Consider the following 23303-nt stretch of genomic DNA (forward strand, 5'->3'; position numbering starts at 1 on the left):
AAAGACAACATTCAGATGGTCTCTGTTTTAGTGTATTTATGGTGCATGAGTCATCCTGCCTGCCTGTGATTGGATTGTAGGGGAATAAAAAAAAGAACTCGGGGACTGTCAGTCAATTACAGGCATCTTCAGCTTCATTCACACATTTATTAGCATGCGCAGTGAAGGAGAAATTCATTCATAAAAAAAGTTCATTCATGAAAATTGCAACAGCCTCAGCAGCCTCTTGTGCTGCAGACCACAGTGATAATGACCTGGCTTTTAAAGCACAGTCTTAAATGAATGAATATCTCGGTAGTGAGAGAAGCTGCCTGCAGTGTGTGTTTTTGAGATTTAATGTCGGTTATGGGGTTGTTGTGGAATATTTCACTGGACTTCATGGTCAGGCTGAAGGAGAACAGTGGTCAGAGGGATCAAGACTGAACAGACACTACAGGAACAGCAGACTGTGTGACAACTGATACAGGAAGACTGGTAGGTCAAATTACTATGCTGAGGTATAAAGAAGGCTAGATTCAGTGACGGTAGAAAATGCAGACAAAACTAATTTATTGGAGTATATATAGGTGAAGTTCAGAAGTAGTAGTAATTTCTTGACCTATGTTTATATAATTTATCAGTGGAAATGTGTGGAATTTATCACTGTCAATGACAGCTGTTTGAGAAGGAAAAATGACCTACATCATAAGAGAAAAACGTTTAGCTTACATTTTGTGCAGTTTGTGACATTGGATGTTTGAGCTTTACATGAACATATCTCTGGCTTCAGCAAATAGTTCGACTTTCAGAAGAAAAGTGAGTGCTTTGTCTCGTGCTCTGTTTCTGGAAAGCCCCTAATCATATTTATTGAAAATGACTTCATTCTGTAGGTAGGAGGAAGAAATCGTGTGCCTTGGTTTCATTGTGGCAACAAAGCTATCAGTCTCTTTCCCCCCCTTTCTGTTTGTTGAAGCAGTGGCTGCGAGAGGCTGAGGGTCTGTCTTCAGCAGCTTTTGTTACCACCTCTGGCTATGAGAGAACATACCCACCTCAGCCTCAGGGGAAACGTATTGCATGTTGGACTCTTCGGACAAGCAGGCATGCTTCACAGGACCAAGTACAGCCGTTTCCGCAACGATTCCGTCACCTCCCTGGATGAGGGCACGCACGGCACTGCCCTGCCTGCGGGAGCCAAATCTCCCCCTGTGCCTTCTTCTTCTCCCTCTACCTGCCTGGCACCAGTGCCCACTCCGCCTGCTCCACACTGCTCCCTGGACTCCCCTGGGGAAGGCAACACCACACTCTGCGCCTTCATCCCCAAGATGGCGAACATCAAACTCTCCAACCCCGCTGCTCTGCTTGGACTGAAGAGCCTGACTCTGGCCTCCAGAGAGGTGCCCAGAAGCAAAGTGGGCAGTGGAGGCGTGACCCAGGGTGGCCAGGCCGACCCGGAGATCAGGCTGACGAGCTACCTGGCCGCCTCCTCTCCTCTTGGACAGGGCATTGCCGTGGAAAAGGTCAACTCGGAGGTCGGCAGCAGTCCACCCCAAGGGGAAATGGTGCCCAGAATTGAGGGTCTGCCCTCCTTAAGCAGCTCAGTGGTAGGAACAGAATGTTTGGGGCAGGACATCCTGGAAAGTGGACTAACCTACTACATAAAGGTATTGCTTCCCGTTTGTTCAGCTGCTGTGTGTTTTCTGTGCTCCTGATGAAGTGGATTTGAAATAGTGTCTAGTGTCTGAAGGAGTCTGAGTATAATGATGGTGACTTTACATCTTTGTGTGTGGCACCCAGTGTGTGTGACATTGTTAATTATTTCTCTTTCGTTTGTTGAAGTAAGCAGATTTTGATGGCTCAGTATACAACAATTTTCAAAACTAGGCTAAAGGTTAATCTTGCCTAAGTTCACTGAATTTTTTAACTGGATTTTAATTTTAATTTTAAGATTTTTGTACTTTTTAGGGTGGTGACTTGTGTGTTATGCTCGCGCCGTGGTTAGCCTTGCTGCCTCATGGTGCTGGGGCCCTGGGTTCATTCCCGGACCTGGGGTTCCAATTTGTGGAGTTTGCATTTTCTCCGAATGTTCAGTCGGGGGCTCCCACAGTCCAGAAGCATACGTATGTTAATTGGCTTCTGGGAAAATTAGTCCTAGTCTGAGTGTGTGTCTTTGTATGTGTGCCCGGCCCGGGTGTACCCCGCCTTGTGCCTGTTGCTTGGTGGAACACGATCCTGTTCCCCTGCGAGCCAGAATTGGATGAAGTGTTTAGAAAATGGATGGATTGATGATGGTAACTTTACCTGTAAATCTTATGAAAGACCATGAGAAAATATCTCATCACAGAAATCCAAGGACGCCCACAGTAGAAGCTGACATAGAACAGAGGTGCCCTGTACTTCACAGGGGTCCAGCTTCTTTGCTGTTTTCTCTCCATCATGACTCATGACAGATGGATAACTAGTTGTCAGTATCTGGTTGTGCAGATCTTCTGTTCAGTCTTGGATAGTTCAGATGAGGTACAAATCAAAAAGACTTAATTAAATGTTTAGCTGACATGATTTTTGGGGGGGCAAAACCTTCTTCTAATTCATGTGTGTGCTTTCTCCAGCAAGACAATTTTGGATTGTCTGTAGTGAATAATAACTTGATGTTGTTGGATTGGGTTTGAAGGTGGTTGATCACAATTCTAACACTTTCTAGGGTTTGTTTAAAAAAAGCTGAAGTGTATTTAGTTTTGGGTTTGACCTTTTCTCGTCTTTAAGAAGTTCTGCAGTTTTTATATTGCATTTGACAGCTTTCTCATCTGCTTTTCAGGAGTCTTTAAGAACTTGAAAGTGTTTTTCTATAATGTTAGAGTGCTTTCTAAAATGCAGAATATTCACGTCAAACATGCAAACATGCAAATTGTTTCAGTAGAACATATGTATGGTCTATTCATATTTATAATTGTACTAACTGTAAATGTAAAAACTGTGCTTGGATATTTTAAAGCAATACTGTACGTACTGTATGTTTGGAGGAGTGCACATGGTTTTACACTGATAGCTGCACGCATGCAGTATATCCGTTTTGAGGGTTGAGTAATGTTTACAATATTCTATTAAGAAAAGCCTGAAGTTCACTCTAGGTAACGTGCTGTGCGCAGTGAGTCATGTTAGTGCTGAATATTTACAATGATCGCTCTGGCATTTTGACAAACCTGTCAGAAAAAAATCCACTTGTGCTTCTCATAGGAAGTGGATTAAGTTCAGTGAGTCGGTGCTCTGTGCCCCGGTCTACATTTTCTTTCACAATAGATACAGGACCGTGAAAAATGTTAAAGACAAGGGGTGTAGCATTTGACCCATCCTACATCTCTGGTTACAGATCATTAATGTTGATTGGTCTTGGAAACTCATGCTTACTATTTTTAGGAACTGTAATAAAAATGTATAAACAGCACGGTTTAGACGGTGGTTCCACTCACCTAAAACTCCCTGCTTTCAAGAAGTAACTTCTACTGGCAGTCTATTCAAAGCCTTACCTGTCCTGCTTCTGTGACACAGTGGTGATTTGCATTCAGATCTGAACTTCCTTTGAAGATTTTCAAAGCTGTCTTGAAATCCTCCATAAGCCGTTTGTATTCCTGGCCCCAAAGATTCAGTTCTTTTAGACCAGTCTGTGACTTGCACACCACCAGAAGCACCGTATGTCTTTGATGAGGCGATTAAACCTGGCACAGTAAAAGAAGTGGAATCACACTAGTGTTTTATACAGTATGTACTGAATATTACGTTAGTGTCCAGTGCTTAAACACAATGTGTTGTGTGGAGGAAACCATGCAAGATACAGACTTAAGGTTGTTTAATTCCTAAGAGATACTAAGCTTACAATCAGATAAAAAAAAGAAAAGCAAAAGCTTTTAAAATGTATATTATACCAAAAGGCTTGGATATCTCATGCATTTTTTGGCTCATTAGTTTTATTTCAATGAAGCCTGTACAATTCACGTGGGGTTTTCTGTGTAAATGAAAAAGGAATCTGATTTAATGATCACAGAGTGAGAAGCCATACTGTTAAAGTCCCCCCTCCTCTCTACTGCTTCCTGTGCAACCAGAGATGACTCATCCTCACTTAATATTCCAGTTTAGATCTCTGAGATCAAAAGAAAATATGCAGAAAATTGCATCTAGGTAGCCTGTGGTTAAGAGCACAGATTTCGATTTACTTCTGAGACTCATCAGTTTGTGAAAAGCAAGGTTGGATACAGGAACAGCAACCCACAGGTCACAGATACAGCCCTAGGGGAGGGAACTGAAATCAACTCTTAGGCTAAGGGACTCAGATCCTGGTGTCAGGACTGCCTGCCGAGCTCCCTGAGGGCAGTGTTTCTCTAGAGGGCCACTGGCTTCTCCCTCAATTTCACACTGATTCACACCTGCCTCAGGTAGCAAGTCTCACAGCAGACAGTGTCCAGCAGTAGAGATCGCAGCCTTGAAAAACACATCCCTCTGGACTGGAATTATATAGAAATAGGTGTGCAAGCTCACTGGAATATCTTTAACTGCTTTATCTTTAACAAATTAGCAAACATTTGATGAAGATTATTGATGAATATGGTTCATGTTTGATAGCATGGGGAGGAGACATAGCATAGTGAGTAAGAGTTTATAACAGTCAGGTTGTGGGTTTGAGTCTGCACTACTTTTATACTTTGTGTGAGATATTTTATTCCAGTTGCTCCAGCCCACTCACTAAATGGGGACCAGCAAGATTGAGGGGGTCATCCCTGCAATGGGCCAGCATCATGCTCAGTTTCATGCTCTCTAGTCCGCTTAGCGCTTCAGAAACTAGGACGAGCTCTGGCCCAGAGCTACTGTGCTCTGGAGTGGACTTTGCCTTTGCCTAAATAGCACGGTCTTCTTTTGAAATAACATTTGCTCTTAAAACCCAAAGCCATCACCGTAGTTTTTCTCAAGCTTCTTGTACTCCTGGAACCTGTGCCGATCCTGGTGGAGCACTGTCTGAAACTGCCAGAGGGAGTGCTGCTGTCTGATCTGATTGCTGGAATCCATCCAGGTGCTTCATTAGACAAGCAGAGTTGTCCCAGACAGATCATGGTCTTCATGAAGTTCTGATTAATAGATTCAAAGATCTTCAGTTCAGAATCTTTATATATGTCCCAACACAAACTCTTTGTTGTCTCCTAAAATCCAACAGTACCATAATATATTATAACATAAAAAACATTAACAAAGTTCTATTATATTACACACAGGACTTTCAAACAGTACCTTTCAGCCTGTGCAATGTGTGTGTAAGCATATTAGACAAAGAGTGTGGAAAGAGAGCTTCCTGTTCTCTGATGATTCCAGATAATTACCAGCTAAAAAAAGAAATTGTGTAAATTTACTCTTGATAGGCCTGCATTCATTTGTAATTTTACCCGTGAAAACAGAACACTGTATCTGACAAGTTTGAGTCTCTCTCAAAGGCAGGTGACAGTAGAAAGGACAAGATAAGTCCTAATTCTGCTGTTGTGTGGTTGATTAAAGCCCAGAGGTCTCAGGAGCCAGCTATACGATCTGTGAAACTGTTGCAAAAAAAACAACAACAACAAAATAAAACAACAACAGCGGAAAAAAAGCCCACCGTATTGATTGTGGAGCTGCGCTTGGTGTAGCCTCCCACACACTGACTCAGGATGCAGGCGCACACTAGCTCATCCTTGTATGATCTCACAGCATGACTCACCGACTCTTGTGAATGCTTCATCCCATCAAGGTTAGAGCAGTAATGGCAGTTTTCCGAATTCCTGCAGTCGAGCTGCCTGAGTGGGCGATTTTAACTCCTTCCACGCTCTCCCACTCCACTCCACACCACCGCATGATTGCGCAGGAGCAGGGAAAGGCGGGCGGAAGTCTCCCACTCCTGTGGGCACCCTCGGCATGCGTCACAAAGAAGCACGCACACTTCACTTGACCCTTGACCTTGCACTTCTAATCCCCTTATTCTAGATTCCTCCTGAATCACTACTGACATACAGATTCAGTCTGCCTTCTTCATGCACAGCTAAAATCTAGATAGAAGTATTTAAATCATCATCTTAACATGCATGGCTGGGATACTTACAAATATATTTACAAATGGTTTTTCATGCTGGGGGGGGGTATATAGATTTGGAATTCGGGGTGGGGGGTGTTTTCAGAATGTAAGCTATTGATGTGACACTCTGTCAGTGCAGTAATTGCTTTCAGACATGCTGTGAGGGCTAATGAGTTGCCAGTGTTGTGTTAAGCAGGTAAATGACCTGCACAGTTCCTGCATGTGGGTGTAGACGGTCTGTTTCAGTGGGTTTCAATGGCAGCTCATATCTGTTTTGTGCTTTGTCTGCAGTACGTTGGCTGTGTGGAAGTGCTGCAGTCAATGAGGATGCTAGACTTTGGAACAAGAACACAGGTCACAAGGTAGGAATAAAAGAACACTTTATTCTGTGATATGTTAAAATATGATATGTCCATGTCGAGTCTTAACAACTGAACTGTAACTCTGCTGTTAATTCCAACTTGACAAATTACAGAAATTACTAAATTGAATCTATGATTAACTATATCTGTTATTGCTACTAATGTGATTCATTTGAAGCCATTTTAATTTGATTAATTGAAATCCTTCTTTCATGGGCTAATACACTCCCTTGCTCCCTTGCAAAGCATCTATGATTTGGACAAAAAAGTAGAATTTAACATATGGAAATAAAAACATTGCCAAACAAGAGGAGGTCATCTGGCCTACCTAGCCCATATGATAGCTGGTAACTCATTGATCTGAGGATCTCCTCTAGCTGTTTCTTGAAGGTATCAGTTTCAGCAGTTTATGTCATGTAACTTAAACCCCCCATCTTTGCAGTAAGGAGAAAATCTAAATGTGTTTGAGTTTTCATGTGTCTATGTTGACTCTGTGTGTACATCTAGCACAGTTTTAGTGGGTCAGAGTTATACACAGCAGATTGTCACTGGTTTTTAGTAACACATTTACTGTCAGGCTGATGGCTTACAATCTCAAACTGCAGGCACATGTGTATCTAATGCATTTTCAGTTAAAAGTATTAGATGGAAAACTCTTGTTTCTTATTTTGCATGCTTGGGTTCCAGATATTTTGACTAAGACAAGGTACAAGCCAAGGAGTTACTCCTTGGGATCCCATCCTGCGTTCTCTGGCCACAGCCCAGAAGGTTTTCCATAAATTTCTCCTTGGATCTTCATCTGCTGGGGATCCTAGAAAAGCCTTCAGCCTGACCAGAAAGCAAGTTAAACTGGACATAAGTGACACAAGCAGGACAAACGCCTGCAGCTTTCCAGACCCCCAGGACTTGGGAAGATGTTACAAACGCGTGTCGCTGCTTTTAGCAGGCGTGCAATGAAAGATCTCAAGTGTTAACCACATCAGAAAGAATCAGAAGAAACTCTAATAAGAGAGATTGTGTGTATTTTCTAAAATAATAAGGAAACTGTAATAAAGGAGATTGGATTTATTGCATTTTTGACTTTTGATTAAGTGCTACAGTATAGATTATGTGATGCCATGGATCACATTCTCAATATACTGTGTCTTAAATTGCTGGTGCAGCGTATCCTAGTTACTGAGTATTACAGTATATAAATAACTGGAAAAACCAGTGATAAGAATGACTGTTCGGTCATACTTCACAGGAATTAAATCACTTCCAAAGAGCAAAGAATAATATACTAGGAAATTCAATTTGGATGAATTCTCCGCTAATAACATTTTGTAGAATTTGAAAATACAGCAAATTTAATTTGTTTCAGAGAAGAAAAACAGACCCTTGTATTTAGTAGGCTTCGCAAAAATAGGTAGTGATGGGATTCTGGTTTTATTTGGATGAAATAGCGAGTCCATTTGCCATATAAAGGAGAAGGGTGTTGTTACTTTAAACTGATACAAGCTTTGAGGTAAATTATGCAATTAAACTTTCTTTTCATTCCGGTAATCCTAGGAGAAACAGAAAGGACATGGGGAGAAGTTCATTGTATGTTTTAAAAACCATGCTTATTTTTAAAGATGGTTTTGTAAGTGGCTGTTTGTGCTGTGACTTCACAGCAGTTAGGTCCTGAGTTTGATTTTGGGCCTTATACTGTACAGTATGTGGAGTCAGCATGTTATCCAAAGTCCAGGGTGTGTTTCTGCCTTGTGTCCTGTGATGGACTGGTCTCCTGTCCAGGGTGTCCTCCTGCCTTGTGTCCTGTGATGGACTGGTGTCCTTGTCCAGGGTGTGTTCCTGCCTTGTGTCCTGTGATGGACTGGTGTCCTGTCCAGGGTGTGTTTCTGCCTTGTGCCCTGTGATGGACTGGTGTCCTGTCCAGGGTGTCCTCCTGCCTTGTGTCCTGTGATGGACTGGTGTCCTGTCCAGGGTGTGTTTCTGCCTTGTGCCCTCTAATGGACTGGTGTCCCATCCAGGGTGTGTTCCTGCCTTGTGCCCTGTGATGGACTGGTGTCCTGTCCAGGGTGTGTTCCTGCCTTGTGCTCTATGATGGACTGGTGTCCCGTCCAGGGTGTGTTCATGTCTTGTGCCCTGATCTTTAAGAATGGGCTTCTGGGTGCCACAATCCTTCTCAGAAATTAGTGGCTTTCTTGATGAATGAACGGATGGTTCTGTAAACACAGACTATACATTTCAAATCTAACTTTAAAATCATTTCCTCTTTCTTGTATTCTTGTGCTGACCTTCTGTAACTTTTTCTCATTAAAGCTGATGAGTAATGTGTGATCTTTTAGCTACATTTAGATTGCTTTAATCTTTGTTTGGCAAGAACAGCCAGCAGTGTATGATTCTGTGCTCACAGTTACAAATCTATTTTCATGAATGCTGAATAGATTCAGAACTTCTCTGATTACAGAATCAGAAGGTTCTAACTTTTTAATGTCTACAGAAGAACACATGTCACAGAACAACAGAACAGTTATTCATTAACAAAACAAATTTCAAGAACAAACATTTATATAATGATACAAAAATTATCTTTATATTAAATTTTTTTACTGAAAGCTAGGTGAATTTGTAGCTATAAAGTCAAAGGGATCTGCAGAAGAACCTGTTTGTAGTGGAAAATAATAAGAATTCCTTACTCAGGACACTCCACTCAAAGTGCTTTACAGGAATGGGGAATCCCCTCCACCACCACCCATGTGTAGCCCCCATCTGGATGATGCGACTGCAGCCACAGTGCACCAGTACACTCCCCACACACACCAGCTATCAGTGAGGAGGAGAACAGAGTGATGAAGTCAATTCATAGATGGGTATTATGAGGAGGGCACGATTAGCCAGCAGCCATATCACCCTGCAACTCACAACTGGCAACCCACTGAAGCTAAGCAGGTGTGAGCCTGGTCAGTACCTGGATGAGAGACCTCCTGGGAAAAACTAAGGTTGCTGTGGGAAGAGGTGTTAGTGGGGCCAGCAGGGGGTGCTCACCCTGTGGTCCACGTGGGTCCTAATGCTCCAGTATAGTGATGGGGACTCCATTACCTGTAAAGTGCTTTGAGTGGCGTGTCCAGAAAAATCAAAAGCAGTTTGCCTTTTTAACAGACAACATCGTGAATGATCACCCAACCTTTTAAAAAAACTGTACAGTAAGAAAAGGCCATGAAATGCACATTGAGGATTATCGTCTCTTCTGGAAAATATTTCCTCTTCCCATTCCCCCGCGGCCCCTTCCTCTCGCAGCCACTTGAGCTTTGAGAATGGCAGCCTTCCCTCTTATTTAAGTGTAACCTATTATTATTATTATTATTATTATTATTATTATTATTATTATTATTATTATTGGTAAAGGCCAGGGGGACGTTTTGCCAGGACACTGGGGTGATACCCCTGCTCTTTTTGGAGAAATGCACTGGGATTTGTAATAACCCCAGAGAGTCATGACCTCAGTTTTAAGTCTCATCCAAAAGACAGTGGCTTTTTACATTATAGTGTTCCTGGTAGTATACTGGGGCATTAGGACCCACACAGACTACAACCACCCAGCAATAAAGTGTAGGGTTAAAGAACTGATCACTTCATCAAAGAGTCTAGATTTAAAAAAACTCAACAAGTTTAAATACTCAATAGTCGCAGTAGTCCCAGGAGTGATCACTGATTAGTGTAGAAGAGAGGAGTGTGGCCAGTGGTGCGCCCTCCGGGCTCAGAGAGTGCCTGCCAGCCTGCTGTGCCGCAGAGAAGGAGAGCAGAGCTCCAGGTTGCAGCTGCTGTGCTCTTTCTTCGCACCACAGCCGGAGAGCAGGCGTGGGTGTCAGCTCTCCACTTTCATCAGTGAAGGCTGGCTGGATCCCCTGCAACTGACCCCGAGGAGGAGACGCGTACTGTAGAAGGCTGGGGGAGGAAGGAAATGTGCTATCGATTTGGTTCTCCTCTTCCATGCCATTGATATTTCAGCAACCTAGTTACACAGCACATCGTCTTTTGTTAGCATATTGGACAGTACTTTATATTGTCTGGATGATATCTGACTCACTAAAAATGGTCATTATAATTCTTCTTTTTCCTTATTACCCTGCCTGGGAATTGCTCTTGATGAAATAGCTGTTAAAATATTCAAAGGCTGTCCATTCACAAAATATGTAAGATGCTATCTACAGGACCTGCACTCTCTTTACTTTAATTACTTTTATCTTTGATGATCTCTTCATTGAGAGACTGTAAATCCAACAGTAATCTAGTACTCCTGACTAAAGTCAAGCACCAGTGCTTGAGGGGAAATAAACATAGCTGCTCCGAAAACGACAGGGCACGAGTTCTGCTACTTGTGTTTTAGATTAGACAAAGGACTGCCTTGTTCCTGAGTAGTTGTGCCCAGCTGACACTCATGTGCCAAGAGGTCCTGCACTGGTGGACCTCCTCTTGTGCCAGCAGACCCCACTTGTAGCTCAGCCATCTCCCCGTGCCTCCGGGCATCTCTTTTTCAATGCAGAGGATTCCGTCTGCAGTCGAAGGAAAGACCGCCCTGCAAAACAGGAAGTGCAACCTGTGGTTTGTTGCATGATTGCCACCTTTGAGATACCAAAACTCCACATAAAAGCAAGAATGGACCTGTTTCCTATAAAGCATGCCATGATGTCGTTGTGTCCACTCCGGTCCTACTTGATTGGTTAATTATTCTCAATGCAATGGTGGCCTCTCGTTAACACGGCTTTTCGGAATGATTAAATTGATCTTCTGCAGGTTGCTATCATTTGTAAAATATTTTCAAAAGATAAACATTCATTGCCAGCTTATTATACGTGAACAAAAGGCAGATTTGTATCCCAGAAACTGAGGTGTGGGGCATTATTCTCTCGCTTGGTGCGGACATCCATTGTGTCATCAGCTGTCTTCCTGTGGCTGTCCTGCACCTAATGTGTTGTGTGTCATTGTGCTGCTGCAGGGAAGCCATCAGCCGGCTGTGTGACGCTGTGCCAGGGGCAAAAGGAGCTGCCAGAAAGAAGAAGGTGAGGAAGCCGCCAATCCACCGTCTTGCGGTTCCTGTCAGTGTGGCTCTGGCACCCTTGTTCTTACTGAACTTACTGAACCTCGCAAGCCTCATTGTTTCTTATTCTTTCATCAGTTTGGCATTCATACTGCAGCTTTGAAAGATTCGCAAAGTGACAAAAAGGAAGTGCGCATTTTGCCTTTTAGTGCATTCGCTTTCTCTCGCGTGCATGTCTACCAGCTTGTTGTTGAACAGTGTCTTCTTCTTAATGGGAGTTGAAGGAAGTCAGGTTGGTTGTAGGTTTGACACGTGCTGTATTTTTTTTCATTTGTTTCTAGCTTCCAAGCAAGGGACTGTCTGCGGTTTTAGGCAAAAGCAATATGCAGTTTTCGGGAATGAATGTTAAACTGACAATCTCAACAAACAGCCTGAGTTTAACTACAGTTGACACTCAGCAGGTAAGAGAAAATGTCTTAGCCTAAGAAAGAGAATACTTTCTTAGCATAAAAAAAGGAGGGAAAAGGTGAATCGGCCTCAAGTGTAGTGCTATCATTATTTCTTGTTTATGGAAATTCTCACCTGAGACAGCTTATTTAAAAATAAAATGTGGTGCTCACCTAACTGAAAATGCTATGTGAGAAGAGTAATATTGGTGGATTCTGGGAAATGCAGATAAAAATTGCTGCTGCGCATTGCTGAGGAATGTGAGTTAAAGATTGAAGCAGGTGTTAGTCTAATGTGGTAGAGATGTAATCTGAAGTGAATCTCATGTTCTTCAGCAACAGTTATCACAAAGCTTAGCAGGGGAGTTTTTTTTTTTAAAAAGAGAGAATCTAAAAAGGAAAACAATACAAACAACAAAATACAAGTGCAGGATGTTGTTCTGTGAGCGCAGTAGGTGTCTTGTCATACAGAGGTTCCTGGAGTTTGTGGCGAAAGGCTGTGTGTAGGAAAGCTTGTGAACAGTGCCCACGTGTTATCCTGATTCTTGTTCAGCAGAAAACAGTTGCCTCTTCCTCTCTCCCACAGATTGTTGCCTACCACCATATGCAGTCCATTTCGTTTGCCTCCGGAGGAGATCCTGTGAGTGAGCTTTAGGAGGAGAGGGGGTGGAGTTTGGCATTGGGTACTGTAAAAACGAACACAATGTAAAGTGCAACAAGGATGCCTTTCCAATTTCCTCTCCTGTGAGCGCTGAGGGCATTTTTATTTCCTGTTCAAAGTGCTCTGGCACTTTGTGTGGGCAGGAGCAAATGAAGAGTCGAATTCATTTAGTGGATTTAAAAAAAAAGTTAATTGACACAGTAATAAAAAAACTCATCGAAGTCTGAGACGCTGTGTTTAGTAAATGCAGGGAGGAAAGCAAGGTAATTGATAAGCGCACAGTGATTTAATTATTGGAGCAGGTCTCCCCAAGAGCACCCCTTCCTTCCCGATTCCTGTCACGTATTATTCATCATCTCAACTGTGGAAGCAGACGTAACAGAGCCAGAACCCACAGGAGCAACAACATGTAATTAAATCCTGGCTCTTTGGGCCATTGTAAATGTAGATATTTGTTTCCTGTTGACTGAAAAAATTGCTTTTCCACTCTGACACTGATTCCAGGTATAACTCCACTCCCCTGCAGAACATTTTGTGTTTTTGCAATCACTTGATGTGCAAAATAATGAGTGCTCAGTTTTCATTTTTTGGAATTTTAAGAATACCTTTAACTTCCTTCTATGATGATCTGGATTCTCTTTAAAGGAGTGTAGTATAATTCCTTACCGACCTTTGCCTTAATCATGCCCACAGCTACCACCCAGAGATCAAGGATGTTGCAAATCTTTACCCTTTGAAGTTATTATTTTGTTAAAAGGCAGTTCCATGTCACTACAAATACATGGGATTGCATTCATGCATGTGGTTATTGTTAGAAATATTGCTTTCTGAAATGGTTTGATACCATCGTATCGTAAAATACATGTTTCAATGATAACTCCTTGTGGATTTTTTTAGGATACAACGGATCATGTTGCTTACGTCGCCAAAGATCCTGTTAATCAACGAGGTATGTGAAAAATATAAAGATGACATAATTCATGCTGACAGAGATGAACACCGCATTTCTTTTTGGTACCCTTGTTTCTTTTTTGTGAGCGTGAAGCTGATTTGTGTGTCTGCTGCCAGCTGAAGTGCTGCTCTTCATTGTTTTTCAGCTTGCCATATTCTGGAATGTCCTGAAGGACTGGCACAGGAGGTTATAAACACTATAGGACAAGCTTTCGAACTTCGCTTCCGGCAGTTCCTGAATCATCCATCTTCTCTTATTTCAGCAAAGCAAAGGTGAACTTTTTAGCTTTTTCTTGTACATAGACTATGGGGGGGTAGCATGGTGGCCTCACAGTGCTAGAGCCCTGGCTTCAGTTCCAAGCATGGGTTCTGACATTCTGACCAGAGTGACGAGTAGGGCCAGAGCTCATTCTAGTGTCTGTAGTTTGATGATCAGACAACCTGACAACCTCTTACTAGCCAAATGTACTAGAAAAATTAGACATTAGCTGTGTGACAAAAAGGCTGCAGTAACCTGGAAGGTGGCTTGCCCTGTCTGTTTGAAAACTCTTCTAAAATGTTCTCCTTGGGAACTGCTTCAAAGATTGACCTGAAACCTCCCAGATTTGCACAAGAGTTGCTGCAATACTTACTAATCCTACAATTGCTCATAAACTGCTCTGCAAAATGCTGCCTGCAACACAAACACTCAGAAACTTTTCGACCCATTCATTTGAAACATTGTGTCACTCTAGTGTCAAAATGATGTGAATATGTCCGAATGGACTGCCTTCAGTATGTAAACCAAGATAGTTGTATGATCCCCATTTCTTCTAACAGTTAAGAAAAGTTAACACTAATTTCTCCTGTTCTGCTTGGCTAAGTATTATTCTAGTGAGCGTACAATTAACATAAGGCACACTGGCAACCCAATTACTGTGTATACGAAGATGTCCACCAGACCACTGTTTCGTGTCACTTAACAAATCTACCTGTATCTCTGGAACTGCTTCACCAGTTGAATTCAAATTTAGTACATTTCGTTAAACCTGCTTGTGATGTGCAATTTACAAGTTCCCTTGTAAGTACAAATTACTGCTCACATCCAGTTGTCAGCTGATTGATAAAATGTGGCCTGCAATGGAAACTGCTCCTATTTAGTGACTGATAGATAGATTTAAATCCAAACTTGGTAAACATCGTTCTAGAGATTGAGTTAAAACTTTCATCAGTCCCCACATCTGCCTTCAGAATTGCCCCTTTTAGACATTTCTTAGTTGTTTGAGCCAAGGATCTCGACAAACTGTTTCTTGAAAGAAGACCTTGTCAACAACATGGCTATTGTTCAACATGCTTTGAAGATTTGAATGAGGCCTCTTTGCAACCTCCTCTGTTCAAAAGTCTGTTCTTCCACCCTGTCAGTGTAGGACACCCTCTCCAGCTTCTGGCTGCTCTTCTCTGGACTGATTCCAGAGCAGTCATATCTTTTTTTACATGGTTACTAAAATGGAAAACAATTTTTAAGCATAACATCCATTAATTTACATTCTATGCTTTTAACTACAAGTCTGGGCATTTTTTACCTTTTTTATTGCTTCCTCACCTTGTTGATGTGTCGAGATAAACACCTAAGTCTATTTCACTAACAACTGCATATTGTTAGTGAATAGCTGATCACTTTTTTCTATTTAATGTGAATAATGCGTACTTCTGTAAATTGTAGTTACTGTTATGTATCTGTCTCTTCATTTTCGTGGTATTTTAACACTGCAGTGTGGTACAGGGCCAGAAGAGAGTGTCCCTGCTGTGGGCACTGTGCGTAATGCTGGTTTGGCACACCAACATATCGCCACCAACTCCATGACCGGGAACTGAGTCAGAGTAGTGAACTCATCTTTCCATTACTGAAGATATATCATGGGTTATCCAGCCAAAAGGACAAGTTTCTGCTCAGAACACAAAGAGTAAAAAATGTCTTGATGTAAAATTTAGCTTCTGACTCTTAAAGGTGAATGTTTAGTTTAATAGTAAGATGTCATGGTTAGTTGCAGATGCTCAAATCTTCTACACGTTAACTGACTGAGTACTGCAGAGTCACAATCCAGTAAAGTTTCTGGGTCACCTGAATGATCTATTTCTAAGCACTTGGATTAATTCTGTTAAGCATGCGATACATTCAATTAAGTTGTTTGGATATAATTTGAAATGAAAATTGTTTGGATAGCATTTTGAAATGAAAATGTCACGCTTATCATGTTTTTACACCCTGATGATTTAAGGCTGACCTATGAGATGTGCTGGACCTTATGGCTCCCTAAAGTTGGGAACCCCTGGACTAAGACATTTCCCACTATTCACACACTCGCAGCACAAGGGTGAACATGTTTTGAATGACAAAAGACACATACATTTAACAAAGAATTTTATTACACTTCATAAATTGGTGGTTAATTTTGTTTCACCCACAGTGCAAGAAATACCTGTCTTTAACTGAATAAAATAAAATCAAATTACTCCAGGTTGGCAGCTCAGCAGACTGGAACTTCTGCTGGTTTATGAAGCATCTAGCTCTCCTCTGAAAGAGACACTAGTCCTTTACAGAGTTATGGCTGTTACAGCTGGGTGGAACTGGAACAATCAGAGTAGGACATCTTGACACCATGAAAGTATCCACACTGGGGACTTGAACCACTGCCCCATGACCACAACGATAAAAGAATGTCAGGAAGTTTGAAATCACGACTAAATAAATGTGATCTAATGTAATTAATATTATTTCAAAAGAGTCAAACCAACAGGGGCTAAGGCAAATGGGTCATTCTCCTCCATCTCCTGCACCACAGTGCATATTAAACCAAAACAGGATTGCTGTGTAATATACTTAAGCAAACTGAAGCAAGGCCACTCTATCTTTTGCATTTTATGCTGTATATCTCACAGGATCAGCAGTAACGCTCTGGGCTGGCCTGCCTTCATCATTCAGGGTTTTCCTCTCTCATTTCTTGAAGTGCATTAAGTAGTTCCCTGACTCTGCTGTGAATGTGAAATTAGTATCCTTGGAAACACACACTGGTACTCAGCTACTTCATTCCTGCTGCCTAAATGTTTTCGGAAGGAGGGGTTCCTAAACCCCTGAATCGGCAGCACTGAGAGCCTCTGTTGAAAGAGTGAATGTGTTTATTGTTGTGTTTCTTCATGTTCTGTTTTCTTGGAATGTCTGTGTAGTGGTCCAGACTTCAGGATGCAAGTTATTAAACAAAGTTGATTATGTAATTTTCAGCTTCATTGATCTCTTCCTGTGCTAACGGCTGCTTTTCCAGCAGAGCCGAGGAAGCTGACAGCAGTGCCTGGGCTCCGGAGAGTGGCGAGATCCATGAGTATTACAACGAAATCCCAGGCAAAGACCCGCCCCCAGGTGGGATACTGGACATGAGAATTAAGGTGGCAACCATCCACAGCCGGGCAGAAAAAGATGAGCTGAAATGGGTAAGACGATTGCTTCCAAGGGCTCATTTCCGCCACCTACCTACAAACCCACCCTTTTGTTAGTGTATGCATCTTCAAATTGCTCTTCTGCTTCCTGGATGAGTCATCCTGCGTTTTTATTGTCTTTCAGGCTGGCAGCCCACAGCACCTCAATGTGTATGAAAACTGTTCGCTGGCACAAAAGCAGCTCTTTCCTGCTGCAGGTGAGTGCCTGCAAGGTGCAATGTCTGAGGCATAAAGCCCAAGGAGAGCATGGAGCAGGGCAACTTATTGCGAATATTAAATAAAACTTGAACAAAATGAAACCTTAAAGGTTCAAGATCCCACATTAACTGGAATGCAAGACATGCCTTTCAGAATTTAACATCTGATAAAAGAGTGTCTAGCGTTGCTGCCTTGCAGCGCTGGGGCCCTGGGTTCAAATCCGGACTTGGGGTGCTATCTGTGTGGAGTTTGTATGTTCTCTCTATGTTCTTGTGGGTTTTTTCTGGGTGTTCTGGTTTCCTCTCACAGTCCAAGAACAAACTAGAAGGTTAATTGGCACCTGGGAAAAATGGCCCAGGTGCGAATGGGTGCATGTCTGTGTTTGTGTCTACCCTGTGCTGGACAGGCCTGTTGCTTCCCAGGATAGGATTCAGATCCCCCCTGACCCTGAATAGGCAGAAGCAGATAGAAAATTAACGATTGGTTAGTAATGAGAGCTGTTTTGTGCATTAGAAGCAGTTCAGTTGTGTATTCAGTACATAGTGGGGTTTTTGCTCAGTTTGTCCAGTTTGCTGGTTTTGCACAAGGCTTGCCAGGGATAACAGTTATTTTGGTATTTATAAAAGGCCGCAAAGGAACAATTGATGAACCATCTTGACCAGTTTGATGAGTGCTGTGCCTTGTTGTTGGGAGCCCTCTTGCATTTTTTATCTGAACCTTGGATGAGCACAGAAGAATATTAAGGAAACCATTATTAGACTATTAAAGTACATGATACCCTGCAAAGCAATTAGGAGAAAGACATTACCGCTGTGCATTATTAATGGCATGCTGAGCTGTGGGACATCTGTATGCCCAAGAGTGAATAAATGAAAGGACACTACATAAAAATAATAACCTCTGTGTCACAGCCAGACACATCTCTCATTCTGTACAGCAAGAGCACAGGCACTGTGTCACAGGCTCCTGAATACAGTTGTGCAGTAGTGCAAAACTGTGAATATTGTTTTTCTTTGTTAACTTCGCCTTTGTAATGGCTAGTTACAAATGCTGAGTTATACATTTTATACTTTACACTTTATACATTGAATAAAAACATTTTTTATTGTTGTGCTACAATATTTAAAACTTCTGTTTCTAATTACACAAATAGGTAGTACATATTGTTTCAGGGGATTTCTGTAGAACGAAAAAAAAAAGATGGATTTATTGCAACTAGAAAAAAGAAAGCCAATATTCCAAGCAGAGTTTTTGTGTGTCATCTTAAGAATGCTAAACAAGATGGGATTTAGAATCAACAAAATATTTTTTCATAAATTGTTCTGGAACAGCGAATTACGGAGGGTATTATTTTTCATGAGATTGCTTCCTCAGTTGTCTGGACACTGAAATCGAACAGCAGCTGCAAGAAAAAGCGGAGATTTCTCAGATATCTCAATGGCCTCTTGAAAGGCAACCAGATACTTTTGTAAAGGACCAGCAAGGGACTCTGCTTCCTAGCTTTTAAGAGTGTAATGCATTACTACTGTAACATTGAAATCAATGAAAGTGGAAAGACACACATGAGACCGTGCTCTTGAAAAACTATGAGCGCACAGTGCCTGCTGCCGGCCGGCTCTTTGCTGAGATCCATACCTTCCCGTGATTGCAGTCTGTGTTTTGTCCTGCCAGAGTCCACGGCGCCCGAGTACAGCGGCCCTCTGTCCAGCGTGCTCCAGCACCTGCAGGGCCGGCTGCAGGAGGAGGTGTGGTACCACGGCAGGCTGAGCAGGAGGGAGGCGGAGAGCCTGCTCAGCGACAGCGGCGACTTCCTGGTGCGGGAGAGCAGCTCCTCCCCAGGCCAGTATGTGCTGAGCGGGCTCCAGGGGGACACTGCCAGACACCTGCTCCTGGTGGATCCAGAGGGAATGGTATGCAGCCCTGACACCAGACAACATCGTTTCTTTTCCTTCGTGCACTGGGCCACCTGGGGTATTGGCTTTGGGATGTGAACAACACAAATAGTGTGGAAAAAAGCCGTGAAATATTATGAATATAAGAACTGTTACAATTGAAAGGGGGCCATTTGCCCTATCTAGGTGAAATATCCATAGTTTCTTTTTGTTTAATAAATGATTTTGTATCATTTGTATCAATTATTTTGTTAACAAATGTCAGAACAATGACTTGGGCTTCCTCTCTGAAAGTATACAGTACCAGTGCTGTTTTGTGCTTCATCTTACACATATAGTAATCTGAAACAGATAAGGCTATAAATGCCTCTTAGCTGAAAACAGCCCTGCTGGGTGTGATGGGCAATGAATTAGGCACTGCTCAGTAGTCTTCTTGAAGGGACAAACAAGAGACCACCAGGGAGTGTGGTTCAGGGTGTAATTCTCCAAAAGATCAGGAAATTAGAGGAGAAAAAATCACTTTAGAGCCTTGAACTCAAGAACAAGATCTTAAAGCCTGTGTTAAATTCAACAGTAAGCCAGTGTAGGGATTTTAGGACTGCATAAGAACTCTAGGTGCTGAGTCTTGAATAGACTTGAGTTTTGTAAGTTGATCTTTGATGACACAGCAGATAGAATTGTGGAGTTTAGTTTAGTTTAACAAAGCATGGACTAGTCTCATTGCTGTACCTTGCGAGGCACTGACAGGACATACTGTAACTCATCGATATTCCTAGAATAAAGAAAAACATGTTAGTGAAGCACACTCAAAGTTTTGACTAGTGTGAAAGAAAACCTCAAATGTTTTCATTTTTTTGTGCACATAATTGTGTGAACACTAATCATAGTCACGATGGAACATGATGATTTTTGCAGTTCATGCAGAGAACCTAGGAGCATGACCTACTGTAAATGACTTAATGGTCTCATTTCCGCTTGGTTGGAAAATATTTCATTGTACCCAAAGTGTAAAAACAGCTACACGGTGCATGAACTGCAAGAGACACAGCCATTTGTATGTCAGGGTTGGTTCGTAAGTAAATGTAAGTATCATCATCATAAGGTCCACATTTACCAGCTTTCATAGGAAAAGAGTAAGTTAATAGAAGTGACCATTTAAAAACTTTGAAGGAAGCGTTAACCATGAATTAAAAAAACACATTTTTACAGAGTGTGGCCACAGAGCTGTGGGACATAGTGTTGCTACCACATTGTTCCTGAGGCCTGGCGTTGAGTCTGGCTTGGAGAGCCTTCTGTGTGGAGTCTGCACGTTGTGCATACGGTTTTATCATTCTCACCTCTCAAACACATGCTGGCAAGGTTATTGGGCATCTCTAAATTTGTGTCTCTGTGTGTTCCCTGTAAGAGATTGATTGCCTGTTTAGGGTATTGTCCTGTCATGTGCCCCAGTATTCCAAGACAGGCAGTGGTGGATGTGAGCCTCAACAGGAATAAGCAGCTGTCTGATACTGGGTGGATAGTTTTTTGCATAACCTCTTTTTTCCCTTGTTTTTTTTTCTTAATTTCAGGTTAGGACAAAGGATCACATTTTTAACAGTGTGGGACATCTTATTCGCTACCATATGGACAATCAACAGCCAATTGTCTCTTCCGGAAGTGAGCTCTGCCTGAAGCAGCCCGTTGTACAGAAGCAATAGTGACCATGGACATGGATTCAAAGCAAATGTGAACTAAAACAAAAAACAATGTTGAACTGTGTTCTCTTTCCTTGCATGGTCACCCTCACCATAGTGGATCCTTCCCATCTCTGGGCACTATGATTATATACATGCTGCACAATCCGGGCTCAATCATTCAAGTGAAAAGACGTCTGAAAGCACAACTTTTTAGCTGTACAGCTTGTTGGCTGACTTTGATTTCAGTGCTGGTGAAATTGTCTTTTACAAATGTGCCTTGATGCATTCATTGTTAGATTAAAAGGATAGAGTGGAAAAAGTTAATGTTTTACCACATTTTTTTTTAAAAGATGTATTTTGTAGCAGCTTATAATTCTGTTCATTCTTAAAACCAGTTGCCAAATTTCTATAAGTGCTGTATAGGAGGTTAGTCAACTTGATTATTATTTTTCAGTGCACTTTCTTAATACTGTTTTCCTGTATTTAATACACAAATGCAGTATTTTACTTCATTGCTGCATTGCAGGCAATTTATATTTTAATGGCTTGTTTTCCTGTTTGGAGTTTTAGCAGTTAACCTAAACGTAAGTTGTGTCTTTAAATGAGCAAGCATAACGGTCTTGTAAACAGACCCAAAAAGCTAAGTTCTAAAGGAAAATTGTAGCTGAGCGTTTCCTTTTTAGAAAGCGTGTGCATTTACCCTTGTTCAGTTAAAATTGATTCTATTTCAAGTGGTGGAAACCACCAAAGGGCAAGGTTGTGGTGCATGAATATTTTGTCATATTTATTAAAAATAATATGTGAATATTTTTTATTACTGCTTGATGAATAGGGCACATACAGTACATTATTTCAATTTTGAGGCCACATTCTTCTTAACGTTAATTTTGTTTTGTGAAAAATAAAAAGACTCCCAAACTAGTTCCATGACTGTGATTAAGAAAGGTTACAAATGAAAGGATGCTTAATTGCCTCGACATTTTTTATGCTAAAGAGCTGCTTTGGTATGCATTCATTCATTCATTTTTGGTAATTGCTGTATCATAAACAGGAGTGTTCAGTCTGGGTCCTGGACCAAAGTGGGTCTCGTGTTTTCTAGTGCTCTAGAAAATTAAATAATTGATTTAAACTAAAACCTGATTTAAAACTGTCACGATTGCAATCCCTCCTCTTAAGGGCGCTCCGGTTCTTTCACATTTTAGTTGATCATGTGCATCTGCCTCCAATCCAGCTGTTCCTTAAAAGCCAGACACTCACTCTATTCTGGGCTCTGCATTGGAAGACAGAGGCCCTGACCTGGAGGCCCGTCTACCACCAAGTCGCCCTACGCCCGCGGCTTGATGGCACAGGCCTCCTATCGGCGTCCTGACCCAGCTGAGTTCGGGGCTCAGAGCGCCTGGTCCCGTTATTCCCATTTTTATTCCCTCTCCCTGCACCAGATCCCGTTCTGGTTTTTAACTTTGTCTTGTTTTGGCCTGGATGGATCACCCGGCTCTGGACTCTTGCCATTCGCTCTGGATTTCCCTTTGGACTCCCTCAGACTTGTTCACCTGGACCACGCCCCCCCGAGCACCAGTGCACCGTCGTCACGCCCCTCTGTTCATCTACCAGCCCGGTTCCTCGTCTCCTCCCCATGTCCGTTTCACCCCTGTCCGGATTATGCCATGTGCATAGGGTCCAGAAAAGCGCTTCGTAACAAAAACATTGTGTTGAAATGAACCTGATTTAAATCATCAGGACCTGGACTGGGCAGCCCCCCTGCTAGAGGGTTGTGTTGACTTGGAGACTAACACAGCAGGTACTGCTCCTGGACTGGTGCCTTCACAGGGTCCACAGTCTGGGGAGAGGGGCAACATAGACAACATGTCACTGGGCTGTGGGAGGAGACCATAGTACAACTGTTAGTCAGCTGCCACGTCACCTTACTGACTACACTTCAGTATAATCCACTATAATTAACCACAGAACAACTGATTATTGTGACCACATTCCCTTGCTGTTTGAATTCAGCATGACACTTTTGCTATGAACATCAGTATTTAATGCCAGCGCATAGGAAAGGTGTAATACTGGTCGCACATTCAGTGTTCAATCATAGGAATTGGTCTGTTTTTAAAACAAAGAGCTGAAAATACTAAGCATGGATAATCATCTCCGCAAAGGAGTAAGGCTAGATTTAAGTTTTCACTTTTTTAAGTAGTTTTACTACTAGGTAGTTTTACTACTATGATTATGGGTTCTGGGATGCTGCAGGATGTAGAGCACTTTTCACAACAAAGGAGAAAAGGTATAAAAGAAAAGGCAGTGAACAAAAAATCCCCACAAACAATATGATTCCAGAGGTAATTACAAATCTGAACACAATAAGTTAACATTTTACATACAACGACTGTATTTATTGCCTTGTTGTTTTTCAAGTTTTTAAAACAGTTAAAGTAATATTGCATTTCCACCTTATAAGTACTAAAGGAGAGAGTTGCATTAGACAGTCTTTGTTTTGTGAATGTGATATTTACCTGCTACTATCAACAGATTAATTATAAATGTTCTTTATCTATATTA

General features: G+C 41.9%; 1 protein-coding gene across 1 annotated transcript; it reads left to right on the plus strand.

Annotated features, from left to right (window-relative positions):
• The first annotated feature begins 199 nt into the window (after nt 1-199).
• LOC102684593 (SHC-transforming protein 4) lies at nt 200-21734 on the plus strand. The gene is made up of 12 exons (XM_069189731.1): nt 200-474; nt 953-1640; nt 6353-6423; nt 11405-11468; nt 11788-11907; nt 12479-12532; nt 13451-13502; nt 13651-13777; nt 16804-16969; nt 17100-17172; nt 18845-19083; nt 20663-21734. Exons 2-12 carry the CDS (start codon nt 1080-1082, stop codon nt 20723-20725), a joined length of 1590 nt encoding a protein of 529 aa, XP_069045832.1. The 5' UTR covers nt 200-474; nt 953-1079; the 3' UTR covers nt 20726-21734.
• Nucleotides 21735-23303: the final 1569 nt, after the last annotated feature.

Source organism: Lepisosteus oculatus, chromosome 5 (assembly GCF_040954835.1).
Source record: "Lepisosteus oculatus isolate fLepOcu1 chromosome 5, fLepOcu1.hap2, whole genome shotgun sequence".
NCBI lineage: Eukaryota > Metazoa > Chordata > Actinopteri > Semionotiformes > Lepisosteidae > Lepisosteus > Lepisosteus oculatus.